The following is a 19,169-nucleotide window of genomic DNA, read 5'->3' on the forward strand; positions in this document are numbered from 1 at the left end:
GTGGGGTGGAGGAGATGGGGAGAAGAGGAGACCAGCGAGGCCTAGCGGCTGACAGCTGCTTGGGCCTCGCCGTCCGAGCCGGGGGTGGGGTGGGGTGGAGGAGACCGAGGGAGGGGGGAAGAGGCGATCGGCGAGGCTTACCTGCTGCTGCTGACTCCCCCCCCCCATGAGCTCTTCCCCCCCCATGAGTATCGCGGGACCCCTTACTTGTTGTGTATACTGTACTGTTTTATTACATTGTTCTCTAATCTTGTAACCCAGGTGTATTCCATTGTTTGTTGTATGTAATAAACTGTTTTACTGCATGGTTTTTCTATTTTGCAATCCTGGTTTATTGGATGTAATATACTGTTTTTAGTGCATTGTTTTCTAATTTTGTAATTCAGTTTTATTGCAGTGCTTGCTCTATGTATTATACTGCTCTTATTACATTGTTTTTAATTATGTAATGTGCCTTGAGTGTCAGGGAGCAACATGGACTATAAGTGAAGTAAATAAAAATAAAGTGCATTATGTGTGTGTGTGGGGGAGAAACTTCAGTATTGTCGGTAATATTATCAGTAGCAATTAAACTGATATTTCATTTTGCTAATTAACATGGAAAGACATGTAGCCCACTTCAAAGTTTTTCAAGAAACAGTTTGATTCCTTATGGTAGTCTTACACATGTTTAGGCTGCAATTACCTCATAGTACAGTACTAACAGTAGGGAGAGGGAAAGTATTTTAATGCTTCACAGATGAACTGTAAAATACAATGAATTTAAAATCACAAAATAAGCTTTGGTACCAAATATTTTGTCTATGGATGCATTAGATGGCAGCGTGCAGTTAAACACAGTAAATTGCCTCTTTAAGCGCTGTGGGATATCATTTCGGCCTCCTCCTGGGTGAATCATTGCTGCTATTAACTGCACATCAACAATCGTAGTAAAGTCTCCAGGTTTATCCAAGCTGTACATTCCTTCCATTTCCATCATTTGACGCACTATTTCATTTGTCACCTATGCAATTTATAATGGAATCGTTTATAAACAAAGAAAGTAGCAAAGATAAAACCCTGCTGATTTAACCAAGAACATACAAATAAGGCACAGCACAGATTCATTTACCCTTAATATATGTACACTTATGTCCCATTGAAATCAACAGGATTTAAGTGTGCAAAATCCCTTTGGTTTAGATCAGGACAAGTCATATATCAAGATGAGATGAGAGATCATAAAGCTTACTTGATATTTGGGTACAATAATATGGTTCTTCATAACAAAATATGATATTAATGCAGATACCTTTTTATTTTCTATGATGGACTAAAGAAACCATGTGATTATGATACTGGACTGCACTGGGGCCAGAACACCTTTATGAACTCATATGTGCTCACTGCTCACAGATTTCTTTCATGCATTGGAATTCTGCTAAGTTCCAAAAGAACAATGTTGCCCATGATCAAAACCTTGCACAGTGTAGCCGAACTGGTGAGGTACCTCTCACATTATGGAGCTTCATCTTCCTTATAAATAAAAGCCGAATGGTGGTGGCACTTCTCTAGAACATTCCACACGCTTCGGAATTCGTTGGCGCCCTGGTGTGTCACTCACAGGGCATCTTTCTCCATTCGCTGTGCTGCCGCCTGTGTCCTCCCGCCCATGGAGGCAGTGACCACCCTTTTGCCCTCAGTTTCCTTCAAGCCGTGGCCCGGGCTGGGTGCTCCACTGGCCAGACACCCTTACTCGGCCTGCAGGCCCCAGATGGGGCCATGCCACCGCTGCTGAGCCGCGGCAGCCAGGAGCCGCCACCAGCCAAGAGGAGGCCCAGGCTGACATGTGCTGGCTCTGCCCAGCCACCTGGAAAGGCACCGGGGTGGCCTGTTCCCTCGCACCTCCCCCATGTGGTCTGCAGATGAGGGGAGATGGCGCCATGCCACCGTGCCTGAGGCCGGCCGGGGAGCCAGGCCCAGCCTGTCTCGTCACCCCATGGTGGGGACAGACGAGGCCAGGCGGCTTGGCCCACCGGGGCCTTGAGCGTGCAGAGGGAGGGCCGAGGAGAGGGAGATGCGGTCCAGGGAAGGAGATGCGGGCCCGCAGCCGGCCAGCCGAGCTGCCGCCCACTGCAGGGAGACGACTGAGCCTGGTCCGCTTGCCCCGCTGGGGCCTCGCTTGGCTGGGGGTGGCGGGGGAGTGTGGACTGCTTCCAGAGGTGGAGGGCGAGAAGTGGATGGCACCCTGCACCCGGCCAGCCTCGCACCCATTGTGGGGAGAGGGGCGAGCCTGGCCAGCTTCCCCCACAGGTGCCTCAATTGGGTGGGGGTGCCAGGGGGGCAGATGAGGCCAGGCGTCTTCACCCGCTGGAGCCTCGACTGCGCAGCAGGAGGGCAGATGAGAGGGGGCTGGGGAAGGAGACACGGGCCCGCAGCCACCCGCCCGAGCTGCCGCCCACTGCAGGGAGATGGACGAGCCTGGTCTGCCCACCCTGCTGGGGCCTCGCTCGGCCAGGGGTGGTGGCAGGAGCGGCCAACCCAGGCACCTTGACCCGCTGGGGCCTCAACCCTGCAAGGGGGAATGCGGGCTGCTTCCCCAAGTTGGGGGCAGGAAGTGGACGGCGCCCTGCACCCGGCCGGGCTCGCGCCGATTGCGGGGAGAGGGCTGAGCTTGGCCGGCTTCCCCCACCGGCGCGTCGAGCGAGCGGGGGTGCTGGGGGAGGGGCGACGCCAGGCGCCTTGGCCCGCCGGAGCCTCGACCGTGCGGGGCAGGATGGCCAGCTTCACCGTGGGGGGGCCAGATGGAGATGTGGACCCACACCCATGGCCAGCCTAGCGCCCCGTTGTCTTCAGTTCCACAACGGGCATTCTTCCTAGTGTTAAATATTTGCCATTTACCTTTTACTTCTATTTGTGTGAAGCATTCTGGGTAACTGCAACTCTTTAGGCATTTTGTTGCAGAGACACAAAAGCATGATCTGCAACATTTTTTGCTGCACTAGTACTTGCATCCTGTCCTATCCACTTTTTTGTCTTGTAGACAATGTTCCCTGTAAGCCACGTCGTCTTGTGAGCAGAAATTCTACCTTGTGAGTTGAAAGATCTACTTGCCTTAAAGTTGAGCGGGCCTACATTTTATCAATTTTTTATTTTTAAAAAACAGTTCACAAACATTCAAAACCTACAGACATGAAATATAAATTACTATTTGTATTTCAAATCTTATATGGAACTTTTCACTGAAGTCTTTAGCTGACTCCACTCTGTTAAACCATGCATATTCCTACCACTATTTCATTTAGAAGTCATCATTCCATTATCCAATTTGTTCTGAGTTTTCAGAATGGGAACACTATCCCTCTAAGTATACTGACAATATATATTTAATTTGCATTAAAAATTGAAGAAAATTTTAACCAGGCTTTGGCCAATTCAATTAAGAACTGAAAGTTACTCCAGAATCTCTGTATTATTCACACTCTGTGTAAACTATATGTGGCATCCCTGCATTTGGACACATTGGCATATCCTGCAGAGCCCATGAAACACAAGCTCCAAGCCCTCCAACAAAAATGCATTTCAAGGAGAAATCTAGCAAACATCTTTGTTTTCTAGAAATAGTAACAGGAACACAGCACCCAAAAAATGGAAAAGACTATTAAAAAAAATCTATGAAACAACATACCCAAGAAAAAAGCGAACGTGTTTTGACAAAACATTTGCTATGATCCTTGCACAGGGGCCATGCTAAATATCAAGTCTTCTGTCAATAATCTGATTCAACATTGACCTCTTTTTGTACTTTGTGTTTCTTTTTTATAATTCTATGTTTTCTAATGTTTTTGTTTTGTTTTTCCTTTTTTGTAATTTTTTGGGGGTTTGGTTTGAAAAAATTAATAAAATTATTAATTTTATTAATGCTCCCCGGCCTCTCCTCATTTCTCACTAGGGTTGCCAAGTGACACCTTGTTCCGGAGCGGGGGACTCCCGGGTCAATCCACGTCACCAGGAAGTGACGTGATGACGCTGGCCATGCTGGTGGTGGGGCCACGACCAACCGAGGAAAAACTCGAACTGGTGGCGGCATGGAACGGGCCTCTGGGGCGGGGTTTCCCTGCCCCACAGGGGGACTTGGCAAGCCTACTTCTCACACAACTCAAAGTTGGCTCCTCTGCACCACCACCCCAATGCTGGTGATGGGAGGCCCACTAGGAGCGCCGGGCTGCACTCCCTGCCAAAGACTGTTGGGGGGGGGGAGGCAGACATGTGGCCTGGGCACCTCCGGACCTGCATCCCTGCCAGAGCAAGTCCCGTTGATCTTTCTTTTCAGTAAAGAGAATTGGGCTGCCCTTGCCTGTCTCCCTCCCTCCCTTCTCCTCCTTCCCCCATTTAAATCTTATGCACCTTTCCCCCTTGTTCTAAATGCATGCTTACCTGGAGTGCAGGAGGAGGCCAGGCAGTGAAGCTAACGAGGGGGGAAGAGCCAGGACTTTAGGGCAAGCAGCACTGCGGCAGCCCTTGAAAACCAGTCCCCAGCCAGAGATGACAAGCCTGAGCTGCATTGGAGAAAGCAGCTGCCGTGCTGGGAAACTAAACATCCCAAGAGATCCCACGAGGCCAGATGAGCTGGCTGGGCAGTACAGCATGCTTTCCCCCAATGGCCCTTCCCCCAGGCTCAGTTCAGGCCTCAACATAGGCCCACCAGGGAGGGGGAAGGCCAGGTTTTTCTGCTGTTGCTGCTGCCCGGAAATGGGTGAGTCAGGGCACTCACTTCCCAAGGCTACATCCACACAGCCTTCTTCTGGTGCACTGGCCTGGGGGGCCAGCTGGCACTCAGCAAGGAGGAGCTGCCCCTGCTGCCTGGTCTCAGCCGCCAGGGGGGAGCCAGCCACCACCCAGGGCCATGTGAGGCAGTGAGCCAACCCCACACATGGCCAGCAACCAGGTCAGTGCACTCGGGCAAAAAGCCATGTGCTGACCATTAAAAATTAATGCACTCAGCACAACCTAAAGGGAACCCTGCTTGCAAAGCAGACCATAGAATCAGGCTACTAATAACTGAAAAGTTCATCAACAAGCAATACTGTTTTTAACACAAGAAGAGGATGAAGTCTCCATGGCAACTGGTGATTGAAATATTGAAATATTTCTACTGAAAACTACAGAGGTAATCACTGCTGAGCTGTTTTAATATGTATAAATACTTGAACTTTACCTGATCTCCCCATTCATTAATAATTGGCATGTTAATATCATCAATGAATATAGTCATTTTTCTGCCACCTGGAGGTCCATATGTACTACCCATCCGTTTGTCCACATAACTTTCAATTGTCCTCTAAACAAAAATAAGGAAAGAAAGTATATGTAAATTACTAATCCCTGTTAATTTTTTCCATCTTCCAACAATGCAACTGTATGCTAGCCCAGAGGTGTAAAAGAAAAATCGGGCTTTTTGGCAAATCTATGCCACATTGTATTCCTCTAGGATAATGGGAGTATTTGCACCCCAGTGTTTCATGCTCTTTCCTCCACCTCTATTTTTCTTTAAAAACAAAGTTAGAACTAGAAGACAGTTGCAGTGTGACTGACCTCTCTTCAAATGAATGTAAAATGAAAGCTCTATATACCAAGGTTTATGGGGTCATACGGCTTTAAAGACACAGCCCAATCTTATCTGTTATCATAAAATGCCACTTTCTGTATACATAGAAAAAATTACTTGTTAGGGAAGCAATGATACTGCGAGTGAAAAAGTTTAGTTATGAACTTTCAAATTTGATTTAGCTTCAGATTCTTTATACAGCAGTTAACCATTCAGGACTGTTTTTTCTTGCATGGTTGGGTTGAGGAAAAAATCCTATATGGCTGAAAGGTTACAAATCCCTTCTTACGCACTATGACAGCTAGCTACCAATTGCCTAAAACTGTTTCCAAACTGAATTGGCCTCGCAAAATATTCTTATAAACAACCTTTAAATGCCCTCAAGGGCACACACCTCTCTTCCAAATGGCATACATAGTTAAGAGCTAAAACACAGCTAAATGGTAGCTTCTAGGCCTCCCTGCTGCTTGCAAACTTCATACAAACTAAATGGGAAACATCTTGAAAGACTGAGAATGTTAAGTATTATGGATCCCACTTGTTTTCATGTAGCATTTATATTTCAATACAAAAAGAGGCAGCAGGTTGGATCCTTTATAAAGTTTGAAGGAGGAGCTGGATGAGATTCCCCCCCATAAGATTCAACAGAGCAAAGTGTGATTGTTTATGTTTACCTGAAGTATTTTTAAAATCATTTTTTCAACTTTCAGTGAATGTGGGTGTAGTGTCCCCTCTCCATAATGTCGTGCATTCCCCATAATGTCTGGCATTTAGCAATCTCCTGCTGTCCTGGTTTTTCAGCATTTTTTCCCCTGAGCATGGAAAACGGGGTTGTACTGACCTGTAACTGTTGTTCATCAAGTGGTCTTTTGTGCAGTTCCACATGGGCATTGCACTTTTGCTTTATAGAGAAGTTTCTAGAGCCCAAGAGTGCTCCCTCTCCCTCCATCTTCAGCATAGACTTTCCTGCTCAAATGGTCATGTGATGGAGAAGGGGTGAGCAGTCTTCCCTCGGTTCTCCCTTTGTCACTGTAAGGAGCCTGAGTAGAGAAGCCCACAGCAGAGAAAGAAGGGAGGGATGTGTGCCTGCACAGAAAACCACTCAAGGAACAATGGTTACAGGTAAGTGCAACCTTGTGTTCATTTTCGTGGCTTCTGTGAAGTCCCACATGGGAGAATAGCAAGTTCACTTACTGAGGAGGGTGTGGGCTGTTTCATACAATAAAAAACACAAGCCAGACTGCCATGGCTTCAAAAGGTTTATACATCAACTTTGACAGGATCAAGGATAAACTCCACTGAAGGATGGGGTGCATGACAGGTGGGTACAAATTCATTAAACCTTTCAGGAACCATTTGGCCTTGTAGTGGAGAAAACTGAGGAACCCGATACGTTAAAAGCCAAAATAGTGGCCAGGTGGACCTTTACAGATGAAGTCCCTAAACCATCATCCTCAAGGGTAAGGAGATACTCGAATATCTTGGCCATATCACAGGTCTGAGAACTAATCCCCTGCCATCCTGCCCATGCTACAAACCTTTTCCATTTATACCCATGTGACCTTTGAGTGGAAGGTCTGCATGAGGCAATCATTACCTCTGTCACTCTCTTGAAAGAAGAGTTTTAGGGCCTGATCAGCCAAACTGATAGAGAGATCTCACACCTGGATGTTGGATTGGGCCTATTTGTAGGAGATCCTCCTCTGGTGGCAAGGATTTGTGTACCCCCCGGTTAGGTTCCACAAAATTGAGAACCATACCCATCTCAGACAAAAAGGAGCCATAAGTATGCAGGAGGTTCTGTCTGCCTTCAATTTGGCCTTCAATTTGGCTACCACTCTGTGAAGGATACCAAATGGAGGCAATGCATAAATCAGGTGCCCATGCCATTGTAACTGGAAGGCATCCTTGGGTGAATTGTGGTCCATGGCTGCCCTGGAGCAAAAAAGGGTACTTTTGGTGTTAGTGCTTGTCGCAAACAGGTCTATTTTGGGGAAATCCCATTCATGAAAAATTGGGGTCAGGCAATGCACTGCTCCTGAATGATAGTTACATCCCTGCTTAGAATGTCTGCTACAATGGTTTGTTTCTCTGCAATGTATATGATTACTAAGTGTTCTTTTGCCCACTGCCAGATGCGAAATACTTCTGTGCAAAGACAGATGGAACCTGTGTCCCCCTGCTTATTTGTATAAAATTCTACTGTCATGTTGTCGATTGCCAGGAGCATTTGACAACTCTGCAGTAGCTCTGAAAAAGAAATGAGCATTCTTGATAGCTCTAAGGTATAGTAAATTGATATGTATCTTTGCTTTGGTCCGTGACCATCAGCTGTTAGCCGTATGTAGACCACAGTGCCCCCCCAACCCATTAGGGAGGTATTTGTGAAGACTAGTACTTCATGTGAATATGACCCTAATGGCATCCCTTTAAGCAAATGGGTTAGCTTGGTCCACCAATTAAGGGTTTATAGAAATGACCTAGGAATCAACAAGTTTTTTTCTATTGTGAGTCTGTGGTAGGGTGAAACACCAGAAGAAACCAGTTTTGCAGTGGTCTCATGAAGAGCCTCACACGAGGGATCACAGCTGTAGTGGATGCCATATAACCTAGCAATTGCTGTATGGTTCTGTCTGATTGAAACCTGACCTTTAAGAATTTCTGAACTAATGAAATAATGGCTTGAGCCCTTGATAGTGGGAGGAATGCCCTTCCCTGCTTCAAGTCAATCCTAGTCCATATGAACTCTATAGACTGAGTGGGAGAAAGGTGGGATTTCTCCTCATTGATAAGGAACCCAAGCTCACTCAGAGTTTGCAGAGTGCAAAACAAGTTCCTTTCCAAGATGCCTGGTGAACTGGCTATGAAGAGCCAATCATCAAAATAAGGATAAAGGATGCATCCCTGAAGTCTAAGGTAAGAGACTGCCACTGATGTGCACTTAGAAAACACCCTCAGTGCCATAGCTAATCTGAAGGCCAAAGGGAGATATGGCAGTGGGAGAAGGTGGTGGAATGGAAAGCTACACTTGGTACCTTTCCAACCTTTGTCCCATCCTGAGATATGTCGGTGAGGGGGTTAGGAATTTTAACCCTCCTTTGGAAAGATGGCCACTGGAGCTTGATGAGGGTAGACGTGTGTGGAGTTGCTCCGACACTTTCTACTTTCCTGGGTTCTTAACCTCTCTTTATGGGCTGTGAGCCCCTGAGTCTGCCTTCAAGAATTGAGGGGAGAGTAAGAGGCTTTCTTCAAGCAAAAGGTGTGAAGCTGCCTTGAAGCGGGAGAACCCCAGGACACCAACGGAAATGCCGGATTCAGTTGAGCATAGCGGCAGAAGCTAGAATTTATAACTACTAGCAAGCTATAGAAACTGCTGAGCCATTTACAAGATAAGTATTATAGCTCAAAATACTATAATCTCAAACTTAATGAAGATATACAGCTGCAAGTACTAAATCCTTTTCTTTTTCCCTTCTCCCCCCACCGGAAACGAGAGCAAGCTGTTTTACGACCTGGCCGTGAGGAAACAAAAGCTCTAGAAGCTAGAAAGTTTAGCACAAGAAAAGGGAGGGAGGGAGGGAGGGGAAAATAAAAATAAACAACTAACCGGTTTTCTTTTCTTTTTCATGACTTGCTGGCCAATTTTGGAAGACTAATGGGGAAATACAAGGGTCACCGCGAGAGCAAGCAAGAGATGACTTGGGAGTAGGAAGCAAAAGGCGAAGCCTGGGAAGGTGAAACATGACGGAGAGATGCAAGAAGGAGGGCGAGAGCCAAAAGCTGAGAGGAAAAGAGGCGGAGACGACAGGAGAGTGTGGAGACGGGACGATGTGATGCACAGCAAGAGCCGACGGAAGAGCATAGAGAAGGCAGCATTAGTAACTTGGCAAATTTGCAAGGAAGGCCAGCTCTGATGTTATAATGAACTTATCAGGAAGTAGAGAAAAAATAAAGACAGGACTAAATGGAGAAGGGGGAAAGAGGGACTAGGCTTTGAGTGGTAGTAAGACTTGTTTACAAAAACTCAAAATAGCTATTAGTAAAAGATATTATATAAAGCTCGCAACTGAAAGACTAACTAAAAATAAATAAAAATAAAAATACAAGGTGCCAAATAACCATAGAATTAAAGTGGAGCTACAGCAATAAAATTAAGACATAGAATAAACATAAGTAATTAAAAAGCTTAGGCAAATTTAAATCCCAAAGCATATTAAAATGGAAAGGAACCAAAACAGCAGGACAGGAAACAGGATAGGTAAGGGGAAGTTACAGAATTTAAAAGCAAATAGTAATTCAAAGCTCTATAGCCCCAAGTGATACACTTAAGAAACAAATAAGTACTAGGGGGGTTTAACGCTATTGGTTCAGTAAATATAATCAATATAAACAACCACACGATTAAAAATATAAAGAATACAACCAAGAAGCTTACATTTAAAATTAGCCCCAGACTATCAAGAAGCATAAACTAAACTGTTAGCATTTTAATCTCTTACACAAATAAAGTTTTCATAAACAATCCATACCATATAAATCATAAATCTAAAGTGGAAAATTAATGAATAAATTCCAGCAACTACACCTAAAAAACGTATTCAACTACAAAAAAAATTGCTCTGCATAAATTAAATTATCTAACAAAGCTAAAATGGCATCTGGATCAGGAATAAGAAAATCATCATTACCTTCACCAAAAACACAAGCTAACATACAACAAACCATAAACCCAACCATCACAATTTCCATGGAAGAGCTAAAAACTGACTTAAAATTATGGGTCCAAAGTATAGTTACTCAATCGGTGCAAGAATCAGTAAAAGAAACGGTAACACAAGCAGTGAAGGAAACAGTGGAAACCATTCTCCCGACGGTTCTAAAATCTGAAATGGAACCCATACACACCAAAATGGAGGCTATCTTCGCAGAAACAGAAGAACTAAAAAAAAATGGAGAAGCGTAAACAAGAAATAGAAAAAAACTCCAAAGACCTATGGAAATTAGAGAAGAATAGTATAGACCTTCAAGAAAATCTTTATGAGATAAAAGCAAATGCAGAAAGGATGGAAAGTACTCTGATCTCATTAGAAATTGATAGGGCAGCCACTATTGTCAGATGACAGAACTTTCCAGAATCTAAAGGAAAAGATCTGAAAGAGGAAATGGCTAAACTATTATCAGAAGAACTAGAATTAGGAACAAAAGAGGAAATAGAGAAAAGTATTGACTCAATTTATAGAAAAAGTACTGCTTATTTAAAGAAAAGGAGAAGTACATGTAAAATTTAATAAAAAGGACTTGAGAGATAGCACTCTTCGGATAGCAAATCAAAAGTCAGTAGTAATAGACAACAAAGAAGTCAAATTCTTAAAAGATACTCCTTGGAGAGTACGTGAAAAAAGATATACATATACCAAACTGACTAAGTTATTGAAAAACAACGGTATCCTTTACCGATGGTTAATCCCAGAAGGTCTGTTTTTCACATACAAAGGGAGAAGATACAACATAAATTCGACCTTCAAAATGGAAAATTTCTTAGAAAGGAATGGACAGGATTTAGGAGAATCAAATGATGAAGAGACATCACACTCTTCGGAAGAAGACTTAGGGGAAGGAACAAGCGCTCAACCCACTGAAACTGAAGAAAAACAGGAACCGAAAAAGAAAAGAGAGAGGAAAAAACCAGAAAAAACTATATCCAACGTATTAACGAGATTCCAATACAAGAAGAAAGAGAAGAGCAAGAAGAAGAAAGAAGATGGAGAAGTCACAGAAGATTAAAATTATATCGTTGAATGTTAATGGGCTCAATGGACCACAAAAAGAAGGAAAATTCTTCACCAACTGCATAAACATAATATGGATATTTCATGTATTCAAGAAACTCACATAAAAAATGAAGAAAAATATTTAAAAGAGAAAAAATTAGGAATTTTATTTACAGACTTAAAAAGAACAGAATTAAAAAGAAAAAGGGAGTAGCAACTTATGTAAAAGAATTTCTTCAACCAAAATTAGAATTTAGTATGGAAGATGGAAGGGGAATAGCGGTATCAATTTCACGACAAGAAAAAATAATCTTAATTTTAGACGACATCTGCTCCTGACCACTTCCCGGCCGCTTTTCTTAAAGTTGGAGCTAACTACTTGGGGTATTTAGTCCAACACCAAATGCCTTTCTCGTAATCCTACATGCACTGATCTTTTTTTTACGATGTGCTTTGTTCTTTTTGTTCTATTTCATTTGTAAATCCCACCGAAGTTAAAAAAAACACGGATGGTCAATTGGCGTCCATGTTCTATCCATAGAACGCTCCCGCTTCAGGGCAGTAGCGGACACCCCCCCCATTTGCCAATTCAGGAGGGGCCATCACAGAGCCCTCTGCAACTAGCCCTCTCTCCAGGAGGGCTAGCGAAGCCCACCCGGCAACCGGGAGGGCTCCAAAAGGAGCGCAAAAGGATCGGGCATTTCGGAGCCGCTGAGAAACCACCCGTCGCCGCGCCGTACTGGATATCCACCTTTTGGCTAAGATCAAGTGAAATTTTGTTGGTCTTGAGGTGAAAAAGAGACTCAGCATCAGGATGATGGAGATTGTTGGCACTGAGTCAGCGATCAGTGGGGTTTTTTTTAACTAGAATTTTTATTAACTTTTCAATAAAACAATGATACAAACCATATGAACAAGGAAGAATACGGATTGGTTACATAGTGATAGAGCGGAATTTTTACAAATAAAACTTTTTTAGGATGGCAGGTGAGTTTCGAACATTATACAATTCTTATAACTAAGAACTTCGAGTTAAAATTTTTTGAATAACAGACACAATTTAAATATAGGAATATTAAAAATGTACTAAACCTTTCTTTTAATTATAAAGCATTATTTTGTATTTAGCTTCGGATATGTTCTCCCAGCAGAATTTGTGTAAGGTTATTTTGTCCAATATTGGGTACCATATACTAAGTGGGTTATAGAATTCACATTCGTTTTGATGAGTGGTATCGTATATTGAAAATTTTTCTAACATAAATGAGTCCCAAGTCTTATGTATCCATTGGTTCACCGTAGGAGGTTTTTTGTTTTTCCAGTTTTTGGCTATTGTCGATTTGGCTGTCGTTAATAAGATGTTGATTAATTTTCTTGTTTTTTCAGGAGGTCGATCAGGTGGCCAAAGATGAAGGAGCATCAGTTCGGGAGTCAAAGGTAAGTTGTAGCTAGTTAATTTTTCAATTTGGATTGCTATCTGAGACCAAAAGTTTTTGATTAATTTACAGGACCACCAATTGTCGAGGTACGTGGCTTTTTCTCCGCAAAGTTTCCAGCAGTATGGTGTTATAGATGGGTTCATATGAGTTAGTTTGGATGGAGTTAAGTACCATCTAGTGGTCACTTTGAGATTTGTTTCTTGCAGGTTTAGAACTTTGGAGATTTTTGTTTGTGTTTGCCAAATTTCTACCAGTTTTCATCTGACAGTTGCGTTTTTAGGTCCAAGTTCCAAGTCTTTTGGTAGCTTAATGGCTGTTTTGTATGCACTTGGGTGATAATGTTGTAGATCTTAGAGATAAGGCCTTTTTTTGGAGTGGATTTGAGTAACAGTTTTTCTAGATCCGAAAGAGGTTGTTTGCTGGAAGAGATGAAATCTGTTTTATGTATCAAATTTTGCACTTGTTGGTATTAGAACCATCTGATGGTAGTTTTGTGTTTCTGTTCCAAGTCTGCTTTCGGTATTATTTTGCCTTTGTGCATCACGTCTATAATTCTGTTTAAGTTTCCTGCTCTCCAAGTTCCATAAGTTTTAGGATTTTCTGCAGGTTTGAACCATTTTTGTCTGGTAAACGTGCTTAATTGTGAGAAGTTTCTTGTGATTTTGGATTTTAGTTCATACCATGTCCTTAGTGACACTCTCATAAATGGGTTTTTAATTTTGCTGTCGACCTCTTTGAATGATTTATGCCAAAGAAGTTCCTGAAAGGTAAGATCTGAGATGGTAGATTCTTCTATCCATTTCCAGTCTAGGGTGTGATCTTCATTATATTGATGTGTTATTGTCACAAGGATAGTGGCTTTTCGGTATAGATTTAGATCGGGTACAGCTAAACTTCCTTTTTTCCTTGAAATTCTCATGTTATGAAAAGCAATTCTCGGGGATTTGAGATTCCAAATAAATTTATTTATGTCCTTTTGCCATTTTCTAATTTGTTGTTCAGTGATGTGGATGGGTAAAGTTCTAAAACAGTAAAGGTATTTTGGTAAAATGAAAGATCACAATATTGAAATTCTGTCTAGCCAGGATAATGGTTTTGTGTTCCAAGAGGTCAATAGTTGTTTAATTTCTTTATGTATTTCCATATGATTTATCTTTATTATTTTCGAGGTACCTAATGGTATTTTAATACCCAGGTATTGGAGGTTATCATCAATCCATTGCAATGAATATTTTGATTGTAGCTGAGCTTTGATATCTTCTGGTATCGTGATGGGGTAAATAATAGTTTTGGAATGGTTTACTTTTAATCCTGTTATGGAGGCGTATCTATGAAGGATTGAATTTATGATTTGAATCGATGGGTCTGGATTGGTCACATAAAGTATTATGTTGTCTGCAAAGAGACTTGTTTTAAACGCTTTGCCCTTAATTTTAATGCCTTCAAATGTAGGGTTTGATCGTAGTTCACATGCTAAAGGTTCCAGCGCAAGAACAGATAAAATCAGGGATAAGGGGCATCCTTGCCTTGTACCTTTTGATAGAGATATTTCTTCTGAAGTATCGCCGTTAATTAGCAGACTTGCTTTGGGGTTTAGGTATATGGCTTGGATAGTTTTAAGAAAGGTTGGCCCAAATTGCATATGCATAATTAAGGATTTTAAAAACTGAATTTCTAGTAAATCGAAGGCTTTTTCTATGTCTATTGCCATCAATAAGGAGTTTGAGGTTTTGTTCTGTTTGCTTTGGTGGATAATATTTATGGTCTAACGGATATTGTCGGATATGTCTCGTGATGGGATGAAACCAGATTGATCTTTGTGAATGTAGTTTGCAATGATGGTTTTCATTCGTGAGGCAATTACTGATGTAAAACGTTTGTAGTCGATGTTTAGTAGAGAAATTAAGCAATAAGATCTCGGGTCCATTTTATCTTTGTCTTTTTTGGGGATTAAAATCATGTTTGCCATTTGCCAGGTTTCTGGCATGCTTCCATTTTCTCTAATTGCATTGCATGTTTCTTGCAATGGAGCTGTAAGTGTTTTTTGGAACATTTTATAATATTCTGGAATAAAGCTATCAGGCCCAGGTGCTCTGTTGTTTTTAAGATTTTTAATTTCTTGCTCAATTTCTTGATTTGATATAGGGACTTTGAGCATTGAACTATGGTCTTCAGTTAAAGTAGGTATAGCCTCTATAGATTGTAAATAGTTTGCAATGTTTTGAGAATCTGGATATTGAGAGGTGTATAAGTTTTCATAAAACTTCTGTATTACTCGAATGATTTTTTTAGTGTCACGTTGTAATATATTTTGATGGTTTGTTTATGCTTCCAATGTATCTATCTGTTTGTTTCTTTTTGAGTTTCCAAGATAGGAGACGTATGGTTTGTTCTATTTTGCAATTGTTGAAATTTTCTTTTAAAATATCAATTGTCTCAATCATTTCTAGGTGTTTTCTCACTTCTAATAATCTTTTGTATATTTTTTGCTGCAAGTAGTTTTGTGTTTATCTTCTAAAATTTTGATGGTTTGGGGAAGTTCTTGTCTGAGTTTGTGTTTCTCTTTTCTACAGGATGCCATCAGGGATACACAATGACCTCGCATTACAGCTTTTGATGCTTCCCAGATGGTTGTAATTGGAGTGTCATCAGTGATGTTAGTTTTAAAATATTCTGTAAGTTCGTTAAGAAGTTTGTCTTTTATTTTGGGTTCATGCAATAAAAGTTTATTGAGTCTCCAATTTTGTTTCTTTGGGCATTTGTTTTTGTCTTCAATCATACATTGAACAGGGGCATGGTCTGATCATTTTTGTAGTCCTATGGTGGTGGTATGAATTCTTGTTAGTAATTGTTTGGAGACCAATAAATAATCTATTCTTGTGTGTATTCTGTGCCTCTGTGAGGAAAAGGTGTAATCTCTTTCTGTGCTATGTTGCAGTCTCCATATGTCATGCAAATCATATTTTTGTAAAATCAATTTGAGTTGATTTGGTGGTGTGGGCTGGTTTTCGCCCTTCTTGATTGGTTTTTTGGAGGATGATTTGTCTAGGTAGATATCCATTAGATAATTCATGTCGCCTCCTAGCAGAATTGGACCTGTATGAAATTTATGTAATTTATTATGGGTTTCATATAAAAATTTGCATTGATTTTTGTTGGGAGCATATATGGAAGTTATAGTTATGAGTGATTCATTAAGGTAACCATTAATAAAAATATATCGACCTTGGTCATCTTTTTCTCAATTTTCTAATTTGAAATTGGTGGAGGATGCAACTAAAATAGCCACTCCTTTGTATTTTGAGGATCCATATGCTAGGTATTGTGTTGTAAACCAGTTAAGTGGTAAGACCTTTCCCCCTTTTTTGATATAGGTTTCTTGTAGTAGTGCAATATTAATTTTTTGATGTTGAAGGTCTTTGGCTATGCGTTTGGCCTTAATTTTATTGTTGACACCTCTACAGTTTAAAGTTATTACCTTTACATCATCCATTTTGTGTGATTTGTTTGTTGAATGAAGAATTTCGAAGTATTGAACTTTATGTAGGTTTTTTTGCTTCTCTGATAAATGGACATTATAATCACTTTACAACATTTGGTTGCTATCCATAATATCCAATAAAATATTTTTAACACCTGCCATCCAGTATACAATTCTATCTCTCCATATTGTCTTATAGTCTAACAACCACAACCCTAAATCGTCAGCGATCAGTGGCGAGGTGAAGGGGATGGGTGAGGTGAGGCTCTGTGTGCATGCTTTGTCTTTTCTTGGATTTTTTAATGGCAGCACCAACTCATTGAAACAGTGGTCAATTTTTCCGTCTGTTGAAGAGTGGATGGGGTTCATACCAAACCTACTGATGGGGCCCTCATTCTTTTCTCTAAGGCAGGCCGCATATCCCATATTGGATATGGGGCCCCAAAGCCTTTTTCCACAATGCAACTTTGAGTCTGACCACTCTGCCTTCCCTAGCCTTCGGTGTGAGGCGATGGCAGGCCGGGCATGAGGCGGTATTGTGCCCTTCAACCAAACATAATAGGCACAATTTGTGCTCATCATTTTGAGCCATTTTGGTTCTGCATGCCTCACATTTTTTGAAAAGTGCCATCCTACCCATCATCCTTCTCAGTTTGATGAAAATCCTTTGTGAAGTAAAACAGCTCACTAAGGAACATCCTTTCCTTATGGCAGCAAGAAGAGAACTGAGGGAAGAGTGCTCGCCCCTTCCTTGTCATGTGACCTTTTGGGTGGGAAAAGCTATGCTGAAGACAGAGGGGAGGGGGAGCACTCTTGGGCTCTAGAAACTTCTCTATAAAGCTTGCTAGCTCCTCTCTGTGGCCAGCCTGCAAAAGCACAGTCCTCTTCTAGGACTACACAGAAGCCACAAAGATGAAAACAATTGTAACAAAGGGAAATGAAACTGGAATATTAAGGCTGCTGGGGAAATGCCTCTACTGCAATTGGCTCACTAACAGTTGGGTTTTTAAGTGGAAGAGGGTTAAAATGAGTCTGCAATAGACCTGAAATTTTAGGAGCATGAATATCATTGAAACGTAACATTTAAAAAACATTGAGACAAAACCACAGTTTATACTGGATTATTCCAAACATTTTAAATATTAGTATAAGCACCATCATGTGGAATTAGTAGGAAAAAACCTGTACTTTACCTGAAACATGCCAGGTTCTGTTGCTGAGGAAAAATTTAAACTTTTTGACAAATGTTCCTCAGGATCATATTTTTTTAAATAGCCTTTAATCATTACAGTCTTTGCAGTTCCTTGTTCACCAATGAGCAACACTGCCTGCAATATTTTATTACCATTACTATCATGTAGTCATATGGTATGACAAAGCTATATCACTTACCAGTCTACATGTGGCTACCCTAGTGTATATTCTGATATATATGCATTCAAATATTATTAAAATTTCAGCCCCTGCACAAAGTCTTTAGTGGGAAACTATAAACTCATGCTGTTTAGAAAGGAAACATCTAGGACTGATAGTACTGACCCCTTTACCGTTATTTACTTATATCATTGCCAACAATCCTTTTAAATGATAATTGCCAGACCAGATCATTATCCATCCAGGACAGGATTCAAGCATTTTAAGTTAAGAATCATGGGTGCTTAACAAGAATTTCTACTTGATCAAGTTCACTTTTCCAAGTCTCATAAGAAAAACTTCTTATCCAACTTAGAAATATAGAGACAAAGTTCTAAAAGTTGTCAAGTGGTGGTCAATTTTGTGGAGGTGGTGCTCATTTGAGGAACATAAAAAAAACTGGGATAACTCAGGTGTGCTGGTACAGAAAGGTATCACCTTATGTCCCTTTGCCCAGAATTCATGCACTTACTTTGTGTTGTTTTGCTATGGTATCTATCAAAAACTGTGTCCTAACATTATCAACATTTGGAACCAGAATAGATGAATACTCAGGAATACTGTCTGTTGGATAAACATATTCCTGAACTTTTTTATTCCAGTGCTCCCAGTCTCCTAAAAGGAACAAAATAATGGTAGGAGAGCCCAAATCATTATTCTTCTCCAACAAGTATCTCCACTAATCTAAGTATTTAGGAAATATCATAAAACTTGCTGTACTTATATAAAAGGCCTTGATGAAATCAAGAAATCGGACGACAGACCAAGGAATCAAAAATACAGACCGGCAGAGTCAGAATTACAGGAAGACAAAAACACTGAGAATGCAGTCACTGAACAATGCATTGTAATGCATTATCTCCCACACCGCCACTGAGTGTGACTATAAAGGAGAATGGCAAGAGATAAGAGAAGAAATGGGGCACTGCGCTCCCTAGACCTGCTTCTTCTTGGAGCTATGCCTCATGAGCAAAATCCAGACATGAATGATCAGGGGTAGGCATCTACCTGAGCTGAAAATATACCTGAAACATACCTTATTGGTATATTTTGGGTATATTTCGGCATCCGAAAGGTATCTGGGATTTTTTGGGGAAACTGAAAAAAATCCTGGATATATTCAGGAAGATCAGGAAAGCCCAAAAAACAGCTGAGAGGTGGGAGCAGATTTTTCCTGCTGCTCAGCTGTTTTTCTGGTTTTTTTCTGCAGTCCCTTTAAACAGGGCACATTTAAAAGAACTGCAAAAACAGCTGTTGTTAACTCCTTTATTATCTGTATGCCAACTTGCTGCTGTTTACATGACTCTAATCAGCTCTTCCTGGCAACTAACCCCCCCCCACCTGCATGTAATATTTGAGGAAATCTGTTTCAATGTATGTGAAGAAGTGTGCTCACGTTGAGTCTTTTTTCTTGCATGTACACATGTTTGAGCTTGGTTTGTCTTGGGGGTGCCACTGGACTCTAGCTTAATTCTCAC

The 19,169-nt window shown here is 41.3% G+C and overlaps 1 protein-coding gene across 1 annotated transcript in view; it reads right to left on the bottom strand.

Annotated features, from left to right (window-relative positions):
- DNAH8 (dynein, axonemal, heavy chain 8) overlaps positions 1 to 19,169 on the bottom strand; it is a 262,658-nt gene that overhangs the window by 113,662 nt on the left and 129,827 nt on the right. Inside the window, exons 53-56 of the mRNA XM_015422004.1 lie at positions 18,164 to 18,306; positions 17,472 to 17,606; positions 5,198 to 5,320; positions 790 to 1,003 (exon numbers count right to left, since the gene is read on the bottom strand). Coding sequence (XP_015277490.1) covers positions 790 to 1,003; positions 5,198 to 5,320; positions 17,472 to 17,606; positions 18,164 to 18,306 — 615 coding nt within the window. The remainder of the gene's footprint in view (positions 1 to 789; positions 1,004 to 5,197; positions 5,321 to 17,471; positions 17,607 to 18,163; positions 18,307 to 19,169) is intronic.

The sequence above is a fragment of the Gekko japonicus genome, unplaced genomic scaffold (assembly GCF_001447785.1).
Source record: "Gekko japonicus isolate JY-2015 unplaced genomic scaffold, Gekko_japonicus_V1.1 scaffold960, whole genome shotgun sequence".
In the NCBI taxonomy this organism is placed as follows: Eukaryota; Metazoa; Chordata; class Lepidosauria; order Squamata; family Gekkonidae; genus Gekko; species Gekko japonicus.